Source organism: Panthera uncia (genome assembly GCF_023721935.1).
Source record: "Panthera uncia isolate 11264 chromosome B3 unlocalized genomic scaffold, Puncia_PCG_1.0 HiC_scaffold_1, whole genome shotgun sequence".
NCBI classification, from domain to species: domain Eukaryota; kingdom Metazoa; phylum Chordata; class Mammalia; order Carnivora; family Felidae; genus Panthera; species Panthera uncia.
Window position 1 is genome coordinate 63,816,008 of NW_026057582.1, and position 25,012 is coordinate 63,841,019.

Here is a 25,012-nt window from a genome sequence, read left to right on the forward strand (position 1 = left end):
AAATGTGTCTCCACTAACTTCAATAATATGTGTCATTCATCATTCCCTGGCTCCAGGGAAAAGAAGCCCTTCGGTCTTTCATATTCAAAGCACTCTTTGCTCAGGCAATATCCCCTGCTTATACAAGGCAGCCATGGAAAGCTGTGCATGTGGTAGACTGCACAACTTCCAAAAAAAGGTGCCATTTATACATAGCCTGTACAACTATAGGTGGGCAGCCCTGTGCCTGGACTTCCCTATAAAATAATTTCTAATTCAAAAAGTTATATGAATTAAATGAGAGAGAAATATTTACTCTATTTGGATTTGGTTTTTCTTTTGTTTATAAGAATTTTAAGAGAATAACATTGATACTTTTAAAACATACAGGCTGGTATCTGGCATGGATTTATTCCTTTCCCTATCACTGTTTTTACTGACTTTATGAGGTCACTTGACCTCAAAAAAGTCATGTAGGAGTCTTTGCTCCTAAATCAGTTACTCTGAATCTCTGGGTTTTTTTTTTTGGGGGGGGGGTGGCATGTGGGGGAGGAAAGGGATCAAATGCATTGATCAAGAGAAATGAATCCAAGAGCCCTTTGCTCAAAATCATCTTCCAAGGGTCATCAGCTCTAGCTTGTACTGGAATCACCTGAGAAGTCTTTAAAATGACTCATGCCTAGGTCTAAACCCAGATTCTAATGTATCTGTCTGGAGCATGGCCTGATAAATGGGTTTGTTTGTTTGTTTTTTTTTAAGCTTCCAAAGAGATTCTACTGTGCGGCCAACGATAAGAAACACTGTCTCTATGCATGCCATACCTGGAAATCAATTGATTTCTTAACATTTCTCATTAAAGATGTCTATCGCTTGTTCCACCCACTTCCATGCTAGAATACTAGTAATTCACAGCTTGGAATCATTTCACTTTAGTTAGATCACATGTTTACCTCTTTGGGATATAACATTTTGAAGGGGGCAGAGTGGGAAAAGTAGCGGCAAATAATGAAAAGAAACAAAAGAAACAAGTTCTCTCCCTAGTTCTGGGTAGCTGTGAACACCCCTAACTCAAAGGGACCCCAGGATTTCATTTACATCCCACTTCAAAACTCTCACATTCCTGCTGGTGATGAATTAAAATACCAATAGTTTAGATCTTCTTCTTAATTAAAAAAAAAGAAGACGAAAAACAATGAGCCCCCACTCTCAAATCCATTCATCTTAAACATCTAATACAAGAAAGCCAGAACTTATTGCCCTATACTTTATAGCCACCAAAATTTCTCACAATGTAGAAGGGTATGAGACCACTGCACTAAAGTAGAAAGAATATTCAACTTAAGAATCTTTTTGAGTATGGTTTGGCTTTTCTTGAGCATGGTTTGATTCCCAAGCTGATCAGCTTCTAACCTTTCTAAGACTCAACTTCTTCATACATGAAAGGGGATTATGGTAAGGATTAAATAAAATATTGTAAATAAAAACTCCTGGTTCATATCAGCCATTCAGTGAATGCTACTGAACTGAAAACTCTCTAGGCAAGGAAAGACAGTTAACTAATATCTTGCCTCTGGTGCACTGCTCCTACAAACACCTAATCCGCTGAGTTAGGTGATAAGTGAAAGCTGATAAGTAGTGTTGCTCAGTGATAGTTCATCCTGGAATTATTTTATTTTATTTTTTTAATTGAAGTATAGTTGACATACAATGCGACATTAGTTTCAAGTGTATGAAACAGTGATTCAGCATCTCTCTGTGTTATGCTATGCTTATCATGAGTGTAGCTACCATCTGTTACCATGTGATGCTATTATAATACCATTGACTATATTCCCTATGCTGTACCTTTCATTCCCATGACTTATTCATTCCATAACTGGAAGACTGTACCATACCAACAGTATTTTAAACCCCCCCTTTTTTTAAGTAACAAATCCCAGTAAGACTTCTCTAATCAAAATAATGTGTTTCTTCAGACTTTTCTCACTGGTCTCACTTTCAAATCCTTTTATGGTATTTATTACCTCTCTCTAAACTCTGTTTTCATGGTTTCTTTCAAATTATGAAGTCTATAATAATCCTCATTTTCCATGCTACTATTGCTAATTAAAAATCATGCAGCTGGGGGTCGCCTGGGTGGCTCAGTCAGTTAAGCATCTGACATCAGCTCAGGTCATGATCTCACAGTTCGTGGGTTTGAGCCCCTTGTCAAGCTCTGTGCTGACAGCTCAGAGCCAGGAGCCTGCTTCAGATTCTGTGTCTCCCTCTCTCTCTGCTCCTCCCTTGCTCGTGCTCTGTCTCTTTCTCTCTCAAAAATAAATACTAAAAAAAATTTTTTTTTAATTACACAGCTGGGAAATCTGGTAGACTTATTGGGCCACCTTGACAATTAATGTTCCCATCCTGAGCTCTAAATACATTAGTGTATGTGAGTAAGGCTCATATATACTCGAAAATTTTCCATAGTAGTATGTGTCAGAAGCTACCAATGTTAATTTTTCCATGTTGCCCTTCCTAAATCTTAACCAAGAATACTGACTTGTAGTAGGAAACATGTGCTAGATCTGAGACTTTTAGATCATCTCCCAAAATCATGATGAAAATATATTAACCAGTCAACAAGCAAAAAGTATTTATTTAGCACACAGCCAGTTTTCTAGCATTGGATGTGTGAGCAGGGAAGTGGGGAGATATTTATTCCAAGATTGAGATGAATTTTCCACATAATCGGGTGTCCCGAATATCTAAACTTAGCTTTTCAAACATTAAACACTCTTTTTATTTCATCCATTTTTATTGGTCAATGACACCAAACACTTTTTCATAATCTAGGCACTAACCATAGGAAAAACTTGTCCACTGATAAGCACCATACTGAAGCCACACTCCCAAAACACTAGACAATGAACATCCAGCTTTCCTGGGAAAATACCCTCCGAGGAATTCACATCAACCATATAAGAAATTCCAGCCACAAATCTGGGCTTGGGGAAGTCAAAACAAAGTAATATCTTTATACCTAGCAACAGAAAACTCAGCTCTATTTTCTAGTTTCCTGGAATTTGGAATATGCTTTTGGGATTGCCATTTTAACGTACATTTCAAGTTGGTCATATTAACATTAAAATCAGAATCCTTCAAGCTCCAAACTGTTAATGTCAGAACTTTAGTTTCATTCAGGGTTCCCTTTATGAAGAATTTCTGAGAATCCTAGGGCATATTTTAGATGTGCCCAAGAATCAACCCTGGCTGCTGCTCAGTCATGGCCAGCAGACCCAGCACTTCACAGCTGCCACTCTGAAACAACCTCTGCCACCTCCAGCAGACTTCAGCTAATTATGCTCCAGTAGTGGGAGAAAGAGAACACTCCTTCCTCTACACCTGCTGTACAAGAGGAGGGAAGAATTTCAGGCAGAGAGTCAGCTGACGCAGGTCCTCCAAGTCACCTCCACAACCTCTTCCCTTCCCTGGGTCCTCACACCGCCTGGCTGGCTGCTCAGGATGGATCCAAGAGTCAGAAACACACTTTACCACAAACTACCACCCCCCTCCCTATGCTCCCTCCTGCACTAGGACAGACCCCTGGCCCCATGATGAGGGTGAATTCTCTCCTAAGAGCTCCCTCATCCTAGGACCTCCATCACTTTCAGTCCATCAGGCCCATCTGATGTGCCAACTTCAGCTACAGAGAGAATTCAAGCTTTTTTCTTCCAGCAAGCCCTCCAGACCCCACGTGAGTCACTGGGTATCTGGCTCAACTCCAGATATCAGGCACATCTCAGTCTGGATACAGCCCAGTCAGAACATCTTGTAAACAGAGTCTCTGTTTAATGTTCTAACTTTGAGAACCAGGCCCAAATCCAAGAAACAGACACAAACTTCATTTGGAGGTGGCTGAGAGCACAATTTATCTAAAGTAGGTTGTTTGGAGGAGCTGATTCCAGCTATGTCACGTCAAGACTTCTATTTGTCATGTAGGCACATAATTTAGCCTATGCTAGCTAGACTAAGCTTTACCTCTTCCCTGTCATGTTTCCAGGAATACAAATAATATTTTCCCTAAGAAGACTGTTAATCAGGAAGCAGGGGTGCTGAATTTGCCTGTTTAGCACCCAAATACATTCATCCAGACAAGAAGTCTCAGTTAAAGTCAAAATCTTGTGAGGTTCTTAGTCTGGTTTTCCTACACAGCACAGCCTCAGAATCCAAAAGAAGAGAGGGAGGAGAGGGGAAAGTTTCTAAAAATGGTTCAGTTGGTTTCTCATACTTCTTAACTAAAGAATATCTGGAAGCTAAGAAGTAAGATATGTGGATTATATTTTCAGCTTAAAAATAATGGGAAAACTACACAGTATAATATATTGCATTGTTTCCATATTTTAGTCTTAAGGTTAGATGTTTTTATTCACTCTCTAAAACAATCACTTCTCCACCTGCCAACATGGGAACTTCATAATAGTGCTTTGTAGTTCATCCTGGGGGTTACAATAAAACTTCCCCTAAGAACTTGGAAGTAAGGTTGATATAAATACAGTTTCTGATAAATAAACTTTGAGATCAACATAATGACCAGAAGATAAGCAAAATTACCTTTAAAGAAAAAGAGTGGATTTGAGTCCAAAAGACCTAAGCATATGCTTATTGACTAAAATCATTACCAAAGAAGGAGTCAAACAGAAAAGTGAGGAGGGGGAGAAGGACCAGGCATAGTTACTTACAGAAAGAAGCCACCTAGACTCTTCCATGAAGACTTTCTTAGGAACGATCGCCAAGACTTCTGAGCCACTCAGATTCTCTATGATGAGAAAGTAATACCCCAAATGTACTTGAGCCTTGATTCATCCAATGCCTCCATCCTAATTCAACCCCTGACAAACAGCCTTCCTTGTGTGAACTTCCAGGGCAAGCCTATCTATGGGGAGAGAAGGCACTAACCATACAAACTTGGACTCAACCACAAATGTGAACTGAGCCCCCCTCAAGTGCTTGGCTCTTGTCCTAGGCAACAGGGATAAAGTGGAGAATTAGACATTTGAGGTCGTTGGGGCTAATGCAAATAAATAAACAAATAAATAAGATAATTGCAGCTAGTGATCGCTACTAAATAAATAAATAAGCTGAATAATGGACTAGATAATTGCTGGGAAAGAAGATGGATGTTTTAGAATAGGGGTCAGGAATGGCTTCCTTGAGAAAGTGACATCTAATATATAATAACATTATATATTAACATTAAAATGTCCTTATTACCTAAAGCAATCTATAGATTCAGTATAATTGCTGTCAAAATACCAATATTACTTTTTACAGAATTAGAACAATAATCCTAAAATTTGTATTGAACCACAAAAGATCCTGAATAGTCAAAACAACCTTGAGAAAGAAGAATATGGTTGGAGGTATCACAATGCCATACTTCAGGATATACTACAAAGCTGTAGTAATCAAAACAGTATGGTTCTGGCACAAAAATAGGCACATAAATCAATGGAACACACTAGAGAGACAAGAAATATACCCACGCTTATATGGTCAATAATCTACAACTAAGGAGGCAAGATTATACAATGGGAAAAAGACAGTCTCTTCAACAAATGGTGTTGGGAAAACTGAACAGCTACATGCAAAAAGATAAAACTGGACCACTTTCTTACACCATATGCAAAAGACAGGTGATGGGTACTAAGGATGGCACTTGTGATGAGCACTGGGTGTTATACATAAGTGATGAATCACTGAATCCTACTCCTGAAACCAATACTACACTATATGGTCACTAACTAAAATTTTAAATAAAATAAAAATAAATAATAAATAAATAAAAATTGAAGCAATAAATAGATTCAAAATTGATTAATAACCTAAATGTGAGACTTGAAACCATAAAACTCCTAAAATAAAACATAGGCAGTAATCTCTTGCACATTGGCCTTAGCAACATATTTACGGATATGTCTCCTCAGGCAAGGGAAACAAAAGCAAAATTGAAATATTTGGACTACACCAAAATACAAGCTTTTGCACATCAAAGGAAACCATCAACAAAACAAACAGGCAATGTATTAAATGGGAGAAAATATTTGCAAATGATACATCTGATAAGAGGTTAATATCCAAAATATATAAATAACATATACCACTCACCATCAAAATAATAATAAAAATAATAATCCAATTAAAAAATGGGCAGAGGACCTGAATAGAGATTTTTCCAAAGAAGATACACAGAGAGCCAACAGCCACATGAAAAGATGCTCAACATCACAAACCATCAGGGAAATACAAATCAAAACCACAATGAGATATCACCTTATATCTGTCAGAATGGCTAAAATCAAAAACACAAAAAATAACAAGCATTGGTAAGGATAAAAGGAAACTGTTATGCACTGATGGTGGGAATATAATTGGTGCAATCACTATGGAAAACAGTATGAAGTTTCCTCAAAAATTAAAAATAGAAATGTCATACAATCCAGTAATTCCACTACTGGGTATATACGCAAAGAAAACAAAACACTAATTCAAAATATATATACATCCCTATTTTTATTGCAGCATTGTTTACAATAGCCAAGATAGGGAAGCAACCCAAGTGCCCATCAATAGATGAATGGGTAAAGAAGCTGCAGTATATATACACAATGAAATATTACTCAGCCATAAAAGAAAATGAAATCTTACCACCCATCTCAACATGGGTGGAGCTAGAGAACATTATGTTAAGTGAAATAAGTCAGATAAAGAAAGAAGAATACCATATGATTTCACTTATATATGGAATCTAAAAAACCAAACAAAGCAAACAAACCATAGGCTTAGCCTATCCTAAGCATTTTCCAAAAGCACTTTTCAACTGATTTTTTAAGTTAGACATCCACACAATGGCAGAGAAGACCATGGTAACAAGACATAGAGCAAGCAATGTTGAAAGGGAGTGTGAGGCACAAAAACAAGCAAGGTAAAGGTAGTGCCTTTTTTTGTGCTTGCCCTTCATCAAACACAGTGCAGGCCCCACCTCACCCCAACCCCTGCCTAACTCTCTCTTGGGCTTGCACCTCCAGATGTTAGAACTTGGCTGCGCCTCTGCCTGACTGCTTGATGAGAATCCAGACTCTACCAGGCAAAGACAGAGGAAGAAAGTTTCTAGGCAGAGGCAACAGGAAAAGTTCTGAAGCAAGATGTCTAACTTAAAAAAAGCCTAACATTCCTTTGGAATTTCAGTGTGCCTGGAGCTTTATGAACAAGGAGAAAGTAACAGGAGACATGGCCAGAGAACCAAACAGGTGCAGAGCCACAGGAAGAGATTTCGGATTTATTAGAAGCCAATAGGAAGCAAGGGAAAAACATGACCTGATTTACATTTTTAAAAGATTCCATTGGCTACTGTGTGGAGAATAAACTGCAGGTGGTAGAGGAGACTCCACAAGTAGCCCAGGCAAGCAGTCTTGTGGCTTGTCTAGGGAGACAACAGTAGTGTTGTGGAAAAGTGAATGGCTTTAAGTCATATTTTGGAGACAGATCCATAGGACTTGTTGATAAGACAGATGGGTGGGATGGAGAGTCACACTTGGGCTTTGCAATGTGTGGTGCCTTCCACTGAAATTGGAAAGACATGGGGGTAGGACGGATTAAGAGCTTTTCAATGGTCATATCTGGTTTGAGATTCTCACTTAAAGACACAATTAGAGATGTCAGTTAGGCAGATGGGGTTCCTGGAAGAACATTAGGATAGATATATAAATCTAGAAATTATCTGTGCCTAGATGGTCCTTAAAGCCATGGCATTACCATCCTTGGGATGGTTATTTTTCATGGTAAATTAAAAAAATGAATTATTCACCAAGGCAGTAAGAGCCAAAATGGGACATCCCATAGCAGATGGCTGGTCTTGCCCAGGCTGGGTCTGCCCCTCTGCTTTGCCATATCCCTTACATGAGAGCTGCTCCCACAAGGTTGTTTTGTTGTGCTTTCACATATAAAACATTATGTCCAAGTTGCCCCTTTATTCTGTGGATCAATGTGGGAATCTGAGAAATTGACATGTATTTAAAATTGTTTTAAATGCATCAAAGTGCTTACTTGGTTGAATAAAGAAATATTACACAAATAAAGGGGAAATTTAACCATATGTGAGATTAGGAGACTTGTGTAGATTAAGTCTCAGTTCACTGACCAGAGTTTGTTGACTTTGGGCTCAGTGTGAAAGGGCTCTATTATTACAGAATATTTGAGAACATAACAGAAAATGTTGGTTAAGTCACTTGATGAGACAAGTATAAAAAAAAGTAGTGATAGAAACCCTAAAATTAAATTAATATAAGACAATGTCAATTCATCCCTTTAACAGTCTTTGATTAACTACTCTGTGATTACTATGTTGAATTCCTGCTCTTTCGGGGCTCCTTTTTCAGCAGAGGAGACAGACCACACCTTGGGACAGAGCTGGGTGGAGGCAGGTGTTACATGCTTTTTGACTAAAGTGAGAAGGTGACAGTTCCAATGAGAAAAAGACAAGCAAATCACCCTAGAGGTGATTTCTCAAACACTAACCCTAACCCTGGCTGATTATATAAAAACTTTACATTCCTGCATGAAATTAAGATTTAAATTTTTCTGTGTAAATCTGCAAGATTTGGGCGGAGCAACAGTCAACTTGCCTGACAACACCAACCCTGTATTTACTTACAGGAGTCTCATGTAAGTGCAGCATTAGAGGCAACAGAGGAGAGGAGGAATGAGGTGAAGCCCCTGACTTCCATTTCACTCCAGCCTCAAGGAGAGCTGCTCCTTTGATTAAAGGAACCATATTTCAAAGACTGAGACAAATTATTCCCTATGGACACAGTGGGGAAACAGGCAGGCTTACACTGAAACTAGTTCCTAGCCTTCTCTCTATTATCCTTTTTGCACTTTTTCATTCCCAAAAAACCTGTGGAAAGAAAACCACCCAAGCCTACTCAACGTGGGAGAAGCCCAGCTAGCCACCTTGCTATTCTGGCTTCTTTTGTTTTCTCTCTCTCTCCCCCAGTTCCATCCTTTCCTCTCTGGGACTCTCCCTAATGTGGAAGACGGGCTCAGGATCTATTGACCCAGCCTAAAGGCTGAGCCAGCTCTGCTCTAGGCTTTGGGGCACATGTTCTCTTACCTTAACTACCCACCTTCTCTTCTCACACTGATGGCTGCAGCCTATAAACCATTTAAGTGTTAAGATCCAGGAATCTGTTTGGTCTTTGGTTTCAGATCATTTGGGATGAATTCGCTTAGGTAAAAAAATTCTCCTTAAGATCTCATCTAACTAACTAGAAATTTACATTAGGATTTGGGGTCAATGCCCTGATTGATGACAAATCTGCCTTGCTTTGCTGGTCATTAACCTGAGCGTGTGTCTGCCTCAGGGACCTGGATGAGATAAGTGGCTATGACAGGACAAGATCCACTGTAATGTGGGGTCCCTAGGCCAGAATCTCTATTAATAACACTCTTTACTAGCACCTCCATTTCATGATTAACAAACATCAGGCTTTTCAAGGGCTCTAGAATCCACAGACATTTTTTTAACATCTGAACATTGAGTGAGTTGTTATAAAAGCACCTTTGTTCTTCATGACACATTGTACCTGGATGAAAGGACTCATTCTAAAAGGCAAACACTACCCCTCCCCATCATGCCAGAACTCACTGTATGCCACAAAGGTGGCATCAACTGCAATATAAGATAATAATCACATACACACACTCACAATCACAGCTCAATTTGATGTTTTACCTGTGAGAGGCTTATTAAACCTTTTAAAATACTTTTATTCTTCATAATTGATTTCTATGACACTGCACCAAAATGCCCTTCTCTTTTCCCCCCTGTCTGCATTACCCCCTAAGATCAGTTTGGTTCCAGAGAGCCAACCCATGAATTGAAATCAGGCAAGAATGAATTCTGCCCATGTGTATCGAACCTGGTATTCTATTTTTCTTCCTGGACATTTCCTCATTGCGAGTTACAGAACTCAGGCGCCAGGTGCTACAGCCTTTTTCAGACTTCTGTCTAGAATGGACCTAAGTCCAGAGACCTTCCTTACCTTTAGTTGAACTAGATGCACATCCACATGCTTGCTGTCTGAGTCCTGCTGGACTGAATAGGTTAGGTCACGGACCCTCTCTGAGGTCATCCGGAGCCAGGTCTCAATTTCAGGTAAATGGAGGACAATCTTCCAGTCAGCCCCTGTATGCAATGGGGGTGGCTTTTCATACTGCTGGTCAGAATCCATATCCTTCATTGCCTCTTCTCCCTCACCCTGCTCCACAGTGGGTGTCAAGTTGATGGCCATGGGTGAAGCATCAGTAGCCATGGGATCCAGGTCCTGAGACCTCAGAGGGGAAAGTGTCACACTCATGGTTAACATGGAGAAGTCTAAACCTTACTTCTTTCCAAAACAGCTGAAAGGCAAGAGGAAAGAAGAAAGCAAGAGTCAGACAAGATTGCCAAATAAAGAAATCATACTTCGCAGAAGAAACAGGATTTCTAAATTAAGCCAGATTTCTAAATTAAGAAACCATAGCTCATGGCAAAAACAGAAGGAGGTGTTGTGAGTTTCTACATAGTAGCTCCAAGACCCAGCATATAATAGGAACACAAAACCATGTGGTATTGCCTACCCCACCATCCATCGTCTCCTCATTCCTTACTAATAAAATCCTGCTTTTCAGCTGTGCATATTCCTGCCAAGAATTTACAACTACATCTCCTATCTCCATCACAGCTAGGTATGGCCATGTGGCTAAGTTCTGACCAATGAGGTGTAAGTGAATGTGTGGGAGAGCTGCTTAAAAGGACCTGACTTAATTTAGGAGGGGCCTCCTTTCTGCCCTTCTGCTTCTCCCCCTGCCTCTAGCCTATAATGTGGACTTGATGACTAGAGTTCCAGTTTTTGTCTCTGACCAGGAGATGCATTTGGGTATGGCAGTAGAGGATGATAGAGCAAGGTGGTAGGAACATGGATCCCACAGGATAACAAGGAGCTACTGTATCTGTCTTAGACTGCTGCCCTGAACTACTTTTATTGAGAGAAGAACAAACTTCTATCTTGTTTTAGTCACTATCACTTGGGGCTTTTCTACTATAAGCACCTAAGCATCATCTTGGCTATTATAATCAGTATATTCAATACGTGGGATAACTAGAGAGGCAACAAGGTTCTAATTAACAAAAACACTATGCTGAATTCAGGAGAGGTTGCTCCTTTCTATGATATGTTAGATAAAAGGATATCATGCAGTAATTCCAAACCTATACTTTGCCAGAAAGTATAAATCAGGAATTAGTATATACAAAATATCTAATTAACTATCAACTTAAATTACATTAATTTTTGGTGATACTGAAAATTTTAGAAGCTTCTAGAATTTCAAGAGTAATAAATTGCTCTTAAACACTTAACATTAAGAAGTTAACTAAATATGTTTAAAATAACATAACTGTAAGTCATAATAAAGTTTCTTTTTAAAGTAAAGTTGATAAGCTTGTTAGTAAGCTAGCTTACTAATGTAATGATCTAAACTATATAATTTATCTTTCTTCTAGAACTAGTCTAACATAAAATGACAACGTTTAGGATCTTGTACTTTAAACATTTCAAATAGACATTTTTAGTTTCAGAAGCAGCTTCTTCTACTCAAGGTAGTGGGTTTCTTTTCCTTTTTTTTTTTTTTTTTTAATATTTAATGTCCATTTACTTTTGAGAGAGAGAGAGAGAGAGAAGGTACAAGTGGGTAAGGGGCAGAGACAGAGAGAGGGGGGCAGATGACCCAAGAGGGTTCCCTGCTGACAGCAGAGAACCCAGTTTGGGGCTCAAACTCATGAACTGAACTGCAAGATCATGACCTGAGCTGAAGTCAGACAGTTAACCTACTGAACCACTCTGGCATCCCTGGGTTTCTTCTTCTTTTATGACACTTTCTCTGGTTCTACACATTCTAGCTCCCTTCTCCAAAGATGAAATGTGGTTGAACAAAATATGAAATTAAATGTGATTGCCAGAAAGTAGCCTTTATTTCTTTAGATTCTCACTATTCACTTAGTAACAATAGCAAAATTATTTTACCTACAAAAATAGAGGGGGGAAAATCAAGAAAGCTCCCATTTTGACCAGCAACATGTAACTTTCCATACAGAAATGGGCACAGAGAATGAAAAAACTTATTGAATTGACAAAAGCCTTAAGAATAAGTTATTCCTATGACATATTATTTCAGAAACCTTCCAACTCTGCATTGCACTGCCCCCCTCCCAATTTCTTGAACATTTAATTTTTAAATTAGATGATAAGCAGGATTATGGATGAATTTTTAAAACCAAAGTTATTTGTAAAAATAAAATATTATGTCTTAAGGTAAGTTTATCACTCTGGTACTGGCCTTAGAAAGTGATTTTAGGCTTCAATTCTAACAGTTTTCTCCATCTAATTGCGAGAGAGAGAAATCCATGCCCCACATTCTTAACCACTCTTACATACAATTTTTAAAATCATACTAGACCTGGCTATTTTTTAAAGATTTTTTTAATGTTTATTTATTTTGAGAGAGACAGAGACAGAGCATGAGCAGGGGAGGGGCAGAGAGGGAGGGAGACACAGAATCCGAAGTAGGCTCCAGGCTCTGAGATGTCAGCACAGAGCCTGCTGGGGGGCTTAAACTCATGAACAGTGAGATCATGACCTGGGCCAAGTCAGAAGCGTAACCAGCTGAGCCACATAGGCACCCCTAGACCTGGCTATTTAAAAAACACAATGAAGAGATATCAAAACTTCAGAAGCAATAAAAGTCCAGGAAGAGTGAGCTGCCATCTACTTATTCATACCCTAGCCTCAGACAGGCTCTGGTTCTGATTTCTCAAAGCACTTTTAAATTTTTAATCAATTCACTTGCTCTCTGGGCGATCCGTTTAGAATCACAATCCCAGAGAAGGAATCGGATACACAAAGGTTAAAGGTTTCCAATGGAAGGTCATAGACCTGGTGTTAAATGAAGAAGACAATGGTATCACAATGGTTACCTCTTATAAGAAACCGGATTCACCCAAATCAGAAAACTAAATGCCAGGGTAGTGTACAGTCAACTATTTCTGCCACACCCACACACTGACTCACACACGCAACCCCAGATCTCTCCTAAGCACGCTGCACAACTGAAAAATGATGCTTGGTCATTGTGTTTTCTCTGAAACTCCTGAATCAACACAGGGCCTTCTCTGGAATATACATCCTACTATAAACTAAAGAACATATAAAAAATCGACTCAAAGCAATTTATGTCCTAATATACAATATTTCCATAGATACCATCAGGCTGTGCACTAAGCAGGCACAGTGCAGTTTTATGTGGGACAAGATGCTCCACATTTCTGGGTCTCAGTTTCGTCATATGTAAAATGACAAAATTGGACTAGGTGATTAATGAGATCCCATCAGACCATAAAAACCTGTGATTACCCTGGGTTATTTTCCAGAGATTCCAAAGCCATTAAAATAGCATCCTGCCTATACTGAGAGCTGTGTAGATACCAAGTGCTGGTCCTCCATTTTAACAAAGCACATGAACAGCATCAATAGATTTTCCTACTTAATGGAATGAAATAAAGTATTACCACGCAAATGCATTTTATAAATCATTATTAACACATTATGTGTTGCTAATTCTTCCCAGAGAAACAAATATGGGAGATTCTCTCAGAGTTTGAAACGAAAGACTGACAACAGAGATGTGGCTGTATATGTAGAGGACACACAGAATAAAATAAAAACATTATACAAAAATGTAGCTGGTGTTCATCACACATGAGTAAATGCTAAGGAAACCTAATATTCAAGCCGCAAAGCAAAATTTTCCTGTGTCTATAAAATTTCAACCTGGATGTGATGTTTCTATATTTAACTGAGCACAGAATAAACAAGAAAACTTCAGTATCTCAGAGAAGTAAAGCAAAGCAGGGGTTACTCAAGTTTTATTTTAATCTCTATTTTCCCTCTAGTATACCTTTGCCACTGGGAAAGGAATACTGCCTGTGTTGTAACAGCATAGCAAGCCTGGAAAGTGGCATAAAATTGATTAATTATCCATTTTCATGCAAAGTAATTACCATAAACATTTAAATTTCCATTCTAGTAGTTCACATTTAATAAGCCCCCATGGATAACAATCTCTTTTTGATTTTCACAGAATCACATCTGATTTCAAAGATAAATTTATAATTTAAAGGAAAACTGCTTCACATTGTAGAGACCTATAGTAACAACCTTTATGTATATTTTTCCTGCCCCTATCATGCCTATTCAAGCTTGCTTTTCCATTGAATTAATTACTCTATTTGAATGCAAATAGTAGGAAATTCAGCACAGGTCTATTATACGTTCTTCTAAATACTGTAAGTTTTGTATTCTTTCTTGACAAGGCGTCTTAAAATGAGATTCCTTTCCAGGCACAGAGAAAGTTTTTTAAAAAGCCACTAGACAACAGACGATACAGATGAAAGCAATGATCCAAATGTGCCCAGGTGCCCACCCACTCACTCAGGTTCCAAAGGTGCATGTGTGACAGGAGTGATCAACCAGCTTTTTGGAAACCAGTAACCTCCCCTTCCCCTCCCCCATCAAGTAATTATCTGTGGCCACCTCTCCAGCATTAGAGATAATACCACCTTTATCCCAGCTGCTGTTAAAAATAACATAAATCAAATCCTTCCCTTTCCACAAATCCAAAGAAGATTCAACATTTAAAGTGCAAGAGCTGCAAGCGGTAAAGATTTAAAAGCTTTTTCTTTTTTTCTTTTTTAAATATGTGGGAGGGCTTTTCCCACCATACTCTATTTATCATCCTATAGAAACAGAAGAAACATGCCACAAATTGCTTACTGACACGGACCAGTTCTGCTATCTTCCTGACAGTCCACAAGTTTTTAGCTGAAACCTGACATTAGCAGAATGCATTCGACTTGAATAAGACACATTTCAATCAGAGAGTGTTCTTGTACCAAGCTAGGAGACCGAAAAATGCAGCCACACAGCCATCAAAGCTGCCCACCTCCTTCTCCCTTCTCTAGTAATCTTTCTCTCTTAAATAAAAGAATAGAAAAGCCAGAAATCTGCCGTATGTACTCACTGTAAATGCTTTTGTCCCTAAAGGTCCTTCGGGATTAAGCGTCTGGCTCCTCCTTCTCCACCCCCCTCGGGTTCTCTTCCTGTGGCCAAATAAGATAAAGGCCGGTGTCAGGCCTGCTCCATGCCAGCAGGACACTGGTGAGTCTGCAGGGCACCAGCTTCATAAGTCCTTAGTAGCCCATATCTCTTAAAAAGAGAAGGCTACTCCGCTGTCCCTATTTGGAAACTAATGTATAAGCTCCAGGCCTGTTCGGTTACAGTTGGGTCTTTTGCAAACAAGCCGTGATAAGTGAGCAGAGAAAAAGGAGACAGTTGCCAAAACAAGGATCACTATGGAAAAGAGTGTTTGGGTGGACAGAACACATCCAGTCACAGTTCAGAAGAACCAAGACGAAACATACCCTAAAAACTGAGTAATCCTAAAGCAGAATAAATTAATAAATGCATAATTAAATTAATAGTACTACATTAACATAACCAGCTGACAAAGCCAATCTGAATGGAATAGGGTCAGGCCCCCTTTCCTTTCTTAGGAAGAAATTGCTCTTTCCAAGTAAAGAACATCATGCTGTGTATCATGTGAGAGGCAGTTCTACCATCCATGTAAATCAACCCAAACCTAAATACTTGCTCTCAATCTTTCTGTGCTCTGCCTAGTCCCTAAAAACAAGTGAGAGATGAAAGCATAATTCTAGCCAAATTAACAGATATGTTTGCTACTACGCACATGTTACAAAACTGAGACAGAGAAAATTATGTTAGGCATCACTGAGGATCCTTTTTCCTCCCTCCTCGTTTCATCTCTTTCATGTTCTCATAATCATCCTTTACAGAACCTATTTATAGAGACACTGAATTTTGAAAGGAAAAAAAAAAGTTCCACTGGAATGTTTTCATTTTTGTCCAAGGTTAAGCTCTTATGCTTTGATTACATTAAGGAAAAAGAAATAAACTTAAGAGGGGTACCCTGTATCTGGTTCCGGCATTCTAGAATCAGGCTCTGCGAAGAAAACACAAAAACAAGTTTAATAAATGGCTGAATTAAATGTCATGGCCTACCTAGACGAATGAGGCTCTAATTCATTATCCGGTTTTAAATCTTGCTGCCTGTGTACATTCCTGGCCTCTTGCGAGGTCAAACATTAGGAAACTTTAAATGGCTCTAAGCTCTTAAAGATGAGAGCCTAAGAGTTCCTGACAAGTGTTAAGTTAGATTTGCTCTTGGGGGGAAAAATAAAGGGTGGTTTTTGTAAGATGCTCCTAAGGAAGTTTCCATAATCACTGTCTGCTTCTTCCTTCTCCTTAGCCCTCTTCCTGGCTCCAAGCCCTGCAGCATTCACCTGGAGTAACAAGGTTTAGTGAGATCACTGCCATAACCCCAGATTAGTCTCACTTTCTAATCCTCCTGCCACAACAGAACAGCCTGCAAGCGGATAGGATATCCGCGAGAAGGACTTTGGAGGGAGGGAAGGGGGCGACAACATGTAAATAGTGGGTCCCTGACAGACTTCTGCAATTAAAACGATTTTCTTGGTGTTATCACTGCTGTTTCCCCTCTCTCTTTTTCCCTCTTTAATATGTCCTCTGTGCACAACTGTGTCCCCAGGCAGATGGTTGATTATATGCTGCTAATCACACTGGGACCTCTCCCAGTCTCCCTTCGGTCACCACTAACTCCCTCACCCAGAGCATAGAGTCTTCCATCAGCCATAACACACTTCATCAAACTATCTTCCTTCCTTGGCTTCTCCTCCTACTCCCCAGCCCTCCACCCTGATTATCAAGTCCTTCTCCTGTGGCAGGGACACCAAGATTGACTCGTCTAGTCATTACTCCTCCTGTGTTTTCTTTCCCCCACCACAGCAGTCGGCTCCTGTCACCCAGAGATTCACTTGGCTGCATCAACCAGTCAGTTGCTAATGGTGCCCATGCTCATGAGTGCGTGGACCTGGATTCAGTGATGAGTGTTCATATTTCTTACTCTCATCCCAAGTTGCTAATAATCATCTTTAACTGTTAGGCAGCTACTTTTCTACTGTTCAAGAAAGCGTCTTGAGAGGAAATGGATTTGTAAAACTCTAACACATAATCTACACTATTTCTGCTCTCGTCAGTGCTATTAACAGAAAGAAAACTGACATTACTGAAAATCAACTTTATATAAGGTATCATGTGTATATATGATTCATCATATTTGCCCTCAAGGAAATTATAATATGGACAATATTATAATTGTCCCTCCCTCCACTCTCTCCTCCCCAACCCCACACACACACTCACCCACTGATACCTGTTACACAAGCAGGAGGTAGGCAAACAAAGCCCTGTGAAGGCCCTAGTGGATTGGGATTAATCCTGAAAGGAGGAAAGATAAGGAATATTTTCTGAACCAGGTAACATTTGAGATAGGCTGATAAAAACAGGTATGATTTAGGTGGGCAGGGGTAGAAGGGAAGTGGGAAAACAATTCCAGCCTGGGAGAATGCCGCTACACCAAGTTAAGAGAATCAACAAATAATTCAGCATTGAGAGGAAATGGGAGCTTGATGGGGACCAGAAACAGACAAGGCTACAAAGTAAGTTGTGGGCATAATATAAGAGTACTGCAAAGGCCATGCTAGGAAGGAGTTTGGAATGAATCTCACAGGAAGCAGAAACTTGAAAAAGACTGTAAAGAAGAGAAAAGGATTGCAGTTGTATTCTAAAATGGGACAGGAAAATCAATGCATCTACACTTATTTACCAAGAAAACGAAATGAGAAATCAGCATTATGAGAGGACTAACATCCTCTTTTCCAGGTAGACTTCATTAATATAAAAAAAACATAAGCTTAAAAACCTCTTTCTGGTCCAGAAAAGAGAGTGGGTGGGAGAAAGAAAGAAAAAGAAAGGAAGCCTACAGAAAAAGAAAAGATGCCTACAAATATGACTTTCAGATCAGAGTAATTAAAGGAGTTCTGTGCTCTGTCCTACCTACTCCATTAAATATAAAAAGATTTCTCCATTTCTAGTTCTCCATTAACCCTAGTATCATAGATGTGAAGTGGAAATTTTATAAGGATTATTTTATGCAATGTTTTTACTTTTTCCTGTTCTAAAATTATTTTAAATTAATTAAAAATTAATATATATTAATTCAAATATTGTAAAAATAGATAACATTGAAGTTAAAAGATCCTCCTCTATTCCTATATTTTTATCCCCAGTCAATAAGTGATAAGAGGCTATTTATCTTTTGTGACCTCATTATGTAAAGTAGAAAGGAAATGAGCCTTATAGGAACAGTCATTTTTAAAGATTCTGAAGTCTAAATTAGTTGTCTGTATTAATGCACCAACATACAAGTGTTTGCTAACTCAGTATCTATTTATCTAGTGGTAATAGTTATTCTGCTAGAAGTTGAATAAATTCTGACAAATAAATTGAGAGTTCTGGGTGACTTCTGGGTAGGGATAGCAAACTGAATATCTAATTCTGCTTCCTCTAGAAATCCCACTAACACCATTGCAGAGGGATTTTTTATTTGGGACTTTTTCTTTTTTTTAACGCGAACATTCAAAAATGGGAGGAAAAACAATAATCTTTTTGGAAACAGAAAATTGTATGAACAAGTGATAAATTCTTTAGCTGACTCAAGAAAGCTAAATCTTAACCCAGAAGAGCAGAGAACAAAGAACCAACCTGAGTTTACTTCAGAATCCTTTAAGCATTTTGGAACTGGTCAAACCAGGTACCTCTGAAGTAAAGAAAGAAGAGTGTAGAGAGAAAAATTAACTTTACAAAAAGAGAAGTCTGGCCTTTGTCCTGACTTCTAGGAGGTAACCTCTGTACCTTGGAATTTCCAGAATGGTAGGAGTATTTTTGTTATTTATTGTGGGCCCCTCAGAGCACACCTGACAGTTTATGCTGACAAGGTGACTCATGATGGGGGCTAGCCAGACAGAAAAACCAACCATGTGGTTAAAGAGTTCAGGCTTTGAGCAACCACCAGAGCAATCAATCAATCAATCATGTATAAGTAATGAAGCCCCAATAAAAACTATGGACATTGAAGCTCAAGCAAACTTCCCAAGTTGGCAATACTCCATGAGTATTGTCACACATTAATGACAAGAGGGTAATGTATCCCTGAGGATGTGGAAGCTCTGCAGTTGAAACCTTCTCAGTCTCAGATTCCACCCTTTCTATTTCCTCCTTTGGCTGGTTCTGATTTGTATTATTTTGCTATAATAAAATTATAAGCACAAGTATAGTGTTTTTCTGAGTTCTGTGAGTTGATCTATAAAATTATCAAATCTGAAGAGTCTGTGAGGATCCCTAAGTTTATAATCAGCTGCTTTAAGGTGAGGATATCCCTGGAGACCCTTGAATTTGCAGCTGTTGTCAGAAGTCTTGGGCTCACTTGACAGCCTTGGAGGACTGTGCCCTTAACCTTGAGTGTGGCCTAACTCTGGGTAAAGGGGCAATAGCACATTGAGATTTATTTTGTTTGAAAAATGTTTTAAAAGAAGTTATAACCCTAAATCTTTCCTTACTCTGTGTTGCTGGGTGGTTGCTCTCACACCCAATGCTGTCAGAAGACTGGAGGTTTCTTCTCCAGAAAAGATCAATCAAAAGGTCTCTGGATTTGGGGACACTGGACACAGTTGAAGAAAGAAGTACCTTGAAAATGAGGGAGTGAGTTAACATAACATTCTGTGTGTTGAGAACCCCCTTCCCGCCAGTCTTCTCTCCCAACTTGATTCTCCAAAGTCTCTACCCTCTAGTCAAAAGACTAGAGATCCCTTTATCCGAGAGGTCTGATCAGTCCAAGAAGACAAGATATAAAACTAGCACATCCATATCACCCTACAGTGACATCCACAGTCAATAGGTCTGTCCACATATTCAGAGCATTCATTCAGCATTTTAGTCTCCCACTCCTAAATATGATCAGGCACTCAAGAATTAGCACAGATTTAGGGAAAGCTCTAATATGGGTAATAGGCCTGAAGTAAGCAAACAAACAACCTCAACCTGTAGGAAACAGGTTTTGCACAAAGATGATTTTGTTGAAAATGAAATATTATCAGAGATAAGATTTTGTATCCATAAAAAAGAAGAGAATGTTATTTTTAAAAGATATTTTTGGAACAAAAAAGAACTTTGGAAAAATAAAAACATGATAGCAAAAAGGGAAATCTCAATACAATGGGTGAAAATAAACTTGAGAAAATCTCACAGAAAGTAAAGCAAAAAAAAAAAAAAAAGACAGAAATTAGGAAAGAAAAGGTAAGATAATTAGCCACCAATCTAGGAGGCCCAACATTTGGAGAACAGGAGTTCCTGAAGGCAAAAGTAAAGAGAAAAGAAAAAAATCATCAATGAAATTTTGAAGAAATAGAAGGACATAAGTTTCTAGATTAAAAAGACCCACATAGTGTATAAAAATAGGCAAACACTAAGGCACTTTATTTGGAATCTCAGAATATCAGGGAAAATGAAATTTAGGTTAGAGGTATAGACATATACAAAGAATCATAACTTAGATTGCTTTGGATTTCTCAAAAGCAGCTATGATATTATGACTTATAATAAGAAGCATATTTCTGGTCTATGTCATCATTTCTAGCAGAGAGTTCCTAAGACTTGGAATTTCCTAAGCACAAAGCAAGGAAAGTATCTTTTGTTATAGTAGTTGGTCTTTTGTCCTTGGTTCCTGAAATAGCACCAAAACCAAAAAGGTAAAGACTGTCCTTATTATTCATAACCAGTCCCTTTCAACCACACCTGAGTTTATGTTAATGAGGTGACTTTTGGAAAGCCCTTAAGGAAGGTGCTGCTTACCAGAATAAACAACCATGATTAAAGCATTCAAACTTTCAGTCCCACCCTTCAATCTCGGGGAAGAAGAAAAGGGCTGGAAGCTGCATGAATCACCAACGATCAGTATTTAATCAGTCATGCCTATGTAATGAAGCCTCCATAAAAACCCCCAAAAATGGTTCAGAGAGCCTTCAGATCAGTGAACAAAAACACATCCATGAGGACAGAAGCTCTTGTGCTCAGGATCTTTCTGGACTTTGCCCTATTTATCTCTTCATCTGGCTGTTCATTCATATGCTTTAGTATCCTTTCTATCAAACTGGTAATCTAGTAAGTAAATTGTTTTCCTGCATTCTGTGACTGGCTCTAGGAAATTAATCAAACCTGAGAAGGGGGTGGTAGGAACCTGAGGAGGGGTATGAGTTATAACTAGTCAGATACACAGGTAACAACCTGGACTTAAGATTGACATTTAAAGGGGGTGGAGGGAGGGGGACAGTCTTGAGGAACTGAGTCCTTAACCTGTGGATTCTGACACTATCTTCAGGTAGATAATGTCAGAATTGAGTTAAAATATAGGATACCCAGCTGTTATCATAGAATTGCTTGGTGTGGTAAAAACCACCACAAAGTTAGTGACCAAAAGTACCAGAAGTAGAGTACTGAAAATAGAGGAGACACACAAGAGTGTGTTTTTCTATAGCAGCTACACTGTAAACAACATTTTCCTTAAGAAGGAAAAGGAATTGTAGCATAGAGGGGCACCAGGCTGACTCAGTCAATAGAATATTTGACTCTTGATCTCGGAGTCATGAGTTCAAACCCCAAGTTGGGTGTAGAGCTTACTTTAAAAAAAAAAAAGTTAAGAAATATAGCATAGAATTGTATACCAAAATAAATACAGATTGATAAACAGTAAAATGTAAGGATAAAATAAAGATATTTTCAGATATTTAAGTTCACAAAAACTAACTTCCCACATACTTTTATCAAAAGATATCAAAGTCTCTCTAGACACTCTACCAAAACAAAGGAAACCAAGAAAGAGGAAGCCATGGGAATCAGAACCCAGGAGACCTAGCATTCCAGATTTATGAAGAAAGGAAATCTCAGGATGGCAGCTGTGTACCAGACAAGGAAGCATCCAGTCCAGAATGGAACAGGTCAGAAGACTCTCAGAAAGACTGCTTCAAACAGGTGACATTGAGAGAAAACCTGATGTAAATTAATATACTTAGAAGAGACTTACTCAACTGGTAGAGAATTGGGGGTTGAAATAGTAATAAACATAGAAAACTAAGCAAACAGTAATTATAAATTCCAGAAAAAATTAAAGAGTGTACAAAAACAAATCAGGAATCATATTACTCTATGTGGTTTAGCTAAAAAAAAAAATTACATTTACCTAATCTTAATAATATGAACACTAAATGTTGATATAATCCAAGTCACAACATAATTTTACAGGATGAATGAGAGAGCAGGAATTGTGAGTGGGCTCACACATATGCATGTGCACCCTTGTGAAAGGGTGACAGAGAGATGGGATGGGGGCAAGCTAAATAAATTCTCATCTTTCATAATAAGAAGTCAACAGATAAAGACAAGAGAAAAGTCACATTTGTATGGAACCACAAAAATAGCCAAAGCAATCTGAAAAAAGAAAAATAAAACTGGCAGTATCACAATCTCAAATTTCAAAATATACTATAAAGCTGTAGTAATCAGAACAGCATGGTTCTGGCATAGAAACACACAGAATAGAGAGTCCAGAAATAAACCCACACTTGTAATGTCAGTTAATCTACAACAAAAGAGGCAAGAAAATACATGGGGAAAAGACAATCTCCTCAACAAATGGTGTTGGGAAAACTAGACAGCTACATGCAAAACAATGAAATTAGACCACTTTCTTACACCATACATAATCATAAACCCAAAATGGATTAAAAACATAATGTGAGACCCAAAGCCATTTAATTTCTAGAAAAAAACATAGGCAGTAATTTCTTTGACATCAACCATAGAAACATTTTTTCTAGATATGTCTTCACTGGCAAGCAAAACAAAAAGCAAAAATAAACTACTAGGGCTACACCAAAGTAAAAAGGTTTGTACATCAAAGGAAACCATCGACAAGCAAAAGTTGACATAATGAATGGAAGAATATATCTGCAAATTATATATATGATAAGGAAGTAATATCCAAAAAATATTAAGAACATACAACTCAACACCAAGAAAACAAATAATCAAATTAAAAAATGGGCAGAGGACGTGAATAGACATTTTTGCAATGAAGACATACAGATGGCCAATAAACACATGAAAAGATGCTCAACATCACTAATCATCAAGGAAATGCAAATTAAAAACACAATGAGATTATCATCTCACACCTGTCAGAATGGCTAAAGTCAAAAGCACAAGAAATAACATGTGTGGATGAGGACGTGGAGAAAAAGGAACCCTTGCGCACTGTTGATGGGAATGCAAACTGGCATAGCCACTGTGGGGAAACATTATGGAGGTTCCTCAAAAAATTAAAAATAGAATTATCATGTGTTTCAGTAATTCCACTACTGAGTAGTTACCCAAAGAAGACAAAAACATGAATTCATAAAGATATAAGCACCCCCATGTTCATTACAGCATTATTTACAATAGCCAAGATATGGAAGCAACCCCAGTGTCCACAATAGATGAATGGATAAAGAAGTGGTGCATGTGTGTCTATATGTATGGAATGGACTATTACTCGGCCACAAAAAAGAATAAGATCTTGCCATTTGCAAAAAACATAGATGAACCTAGAGGGTATAATGCTATGTGAAATAAGTCAGTCAGAGAAAGACAAATACCATATGTGGAATTTAAGAAACAAAACACATGAACAAACGAAAAAAAGAGACAAACAAAAAGGCAGCTTCTTAAATATAGAGAACAAGCTGGTGGTCTGCCAAAGGGAAGGTAGGTGGGAGGATGGGTGAAATAGATAAAAGGGATTAAGAGTATACTTATCTTGATGAGCAGTGAGAAAGGTATAGAACTGTTGAACAGCGATTCAATACATTGCACACTGAAACTAACATAACACTGTATGTTAAGTATACCTGAATTTTAAAAAGAGAGAAAATAGGAAGTAGTCATACAATTCTATTGTCTCAACACAGAGGTTGGTACCAAAAAAATCAGTTAAAAGATGAAAAGTCTATGAGATGCCTGGCTGGCTTAGAGAGTTAAACGACTGACTCTTGATCTCAGGTCATGATCTCTCAAGCCCCACAATAGGCTCTGTGCTGACAGCGTGGAGCCTGCTTGGGATTCTCTCTCCCTCTTTCTCTGCACCTCCCCCCACTCATGTTCACTGTCTCTCTCTCTCTCTCAAAAATAAACAAACATTTTTTAAAGAAAAGATGAAAAGTGGTAGAACTCTTCCTCCTGTTCTCCTTGGGAAAACAGGACATGGAAAAGAAGAGCATATATTTGACTCTTAACTATTTGTATGCAAACATAAAACTTAAAAATATCTAGATTAAGCAGTGCCCGGAGGGTTCAGTTGGTTGAGGGTTTGATTCCTGATTTCGACTCAGGTCATGATCCCAGGATTGTGGGACGCAGCCCCTCCTCCCCACCTTCCTGTTGGAGCGTGAGCCTGCTTAGGATTCCCTCTCTCCCTCTTCCCTCTCCCCCAGTTGCACTGTCTCTAAAAAATTTAATATATATAGATAGATTAAAAAACAAAAGAGGTTTTTTTATTAAAAAAATTTTTTTAACATTTATTCAATTTTTTGAGAGACAGAGTGCAACCGGGAGAGGGGCAGAGAGAGAGAGAGGACACGGAATCCAAAGCAGGCTCCAGGCTCTGAACTGACAGCACAGAGTCCAATGCGGGGCTAGAACTCACGAACCATGAGATCATGACCTGTGCCGAAGTTGGATGCTTAACCAACTGAGCCAGCCAGGCACCCCTAAAAAAGTTTCTTAATTGCCAGACAGGGTTTTAATACTCTCAGGTACACTGAGCATTTCTAAATAGGGGTCACTAATTTCCAAACTTATGTGAATATGAAAAT

At 38.6% G+C, this 25,012-nt stretch overlaps 1 protein-coding gene across 1 annotated transcript in view; it reads right to left on the minus strand.

The window, feature by feature from the left end:
* AKAP6 (A-kinase anchoring protein 6) overlaps positions 1-25,012 on the minus strand; it is a 492,411-nt gene that overhangs the window by 368,996 nt on the left and 98,403 nt on the right. The window contains exon 3 of the mRNA XM_049612916.1: positions 10,059-10,416. Within this exon, the coding sequence (XP_049468873.1) occupies positions 10,059-10,382 (324 nt within the window). The 5' untranslated portion in view covers positions 10,383-10,416. The remainder of the gene's footprint in view (positions 1-10,058; positions 10,417-25,012) is intronic.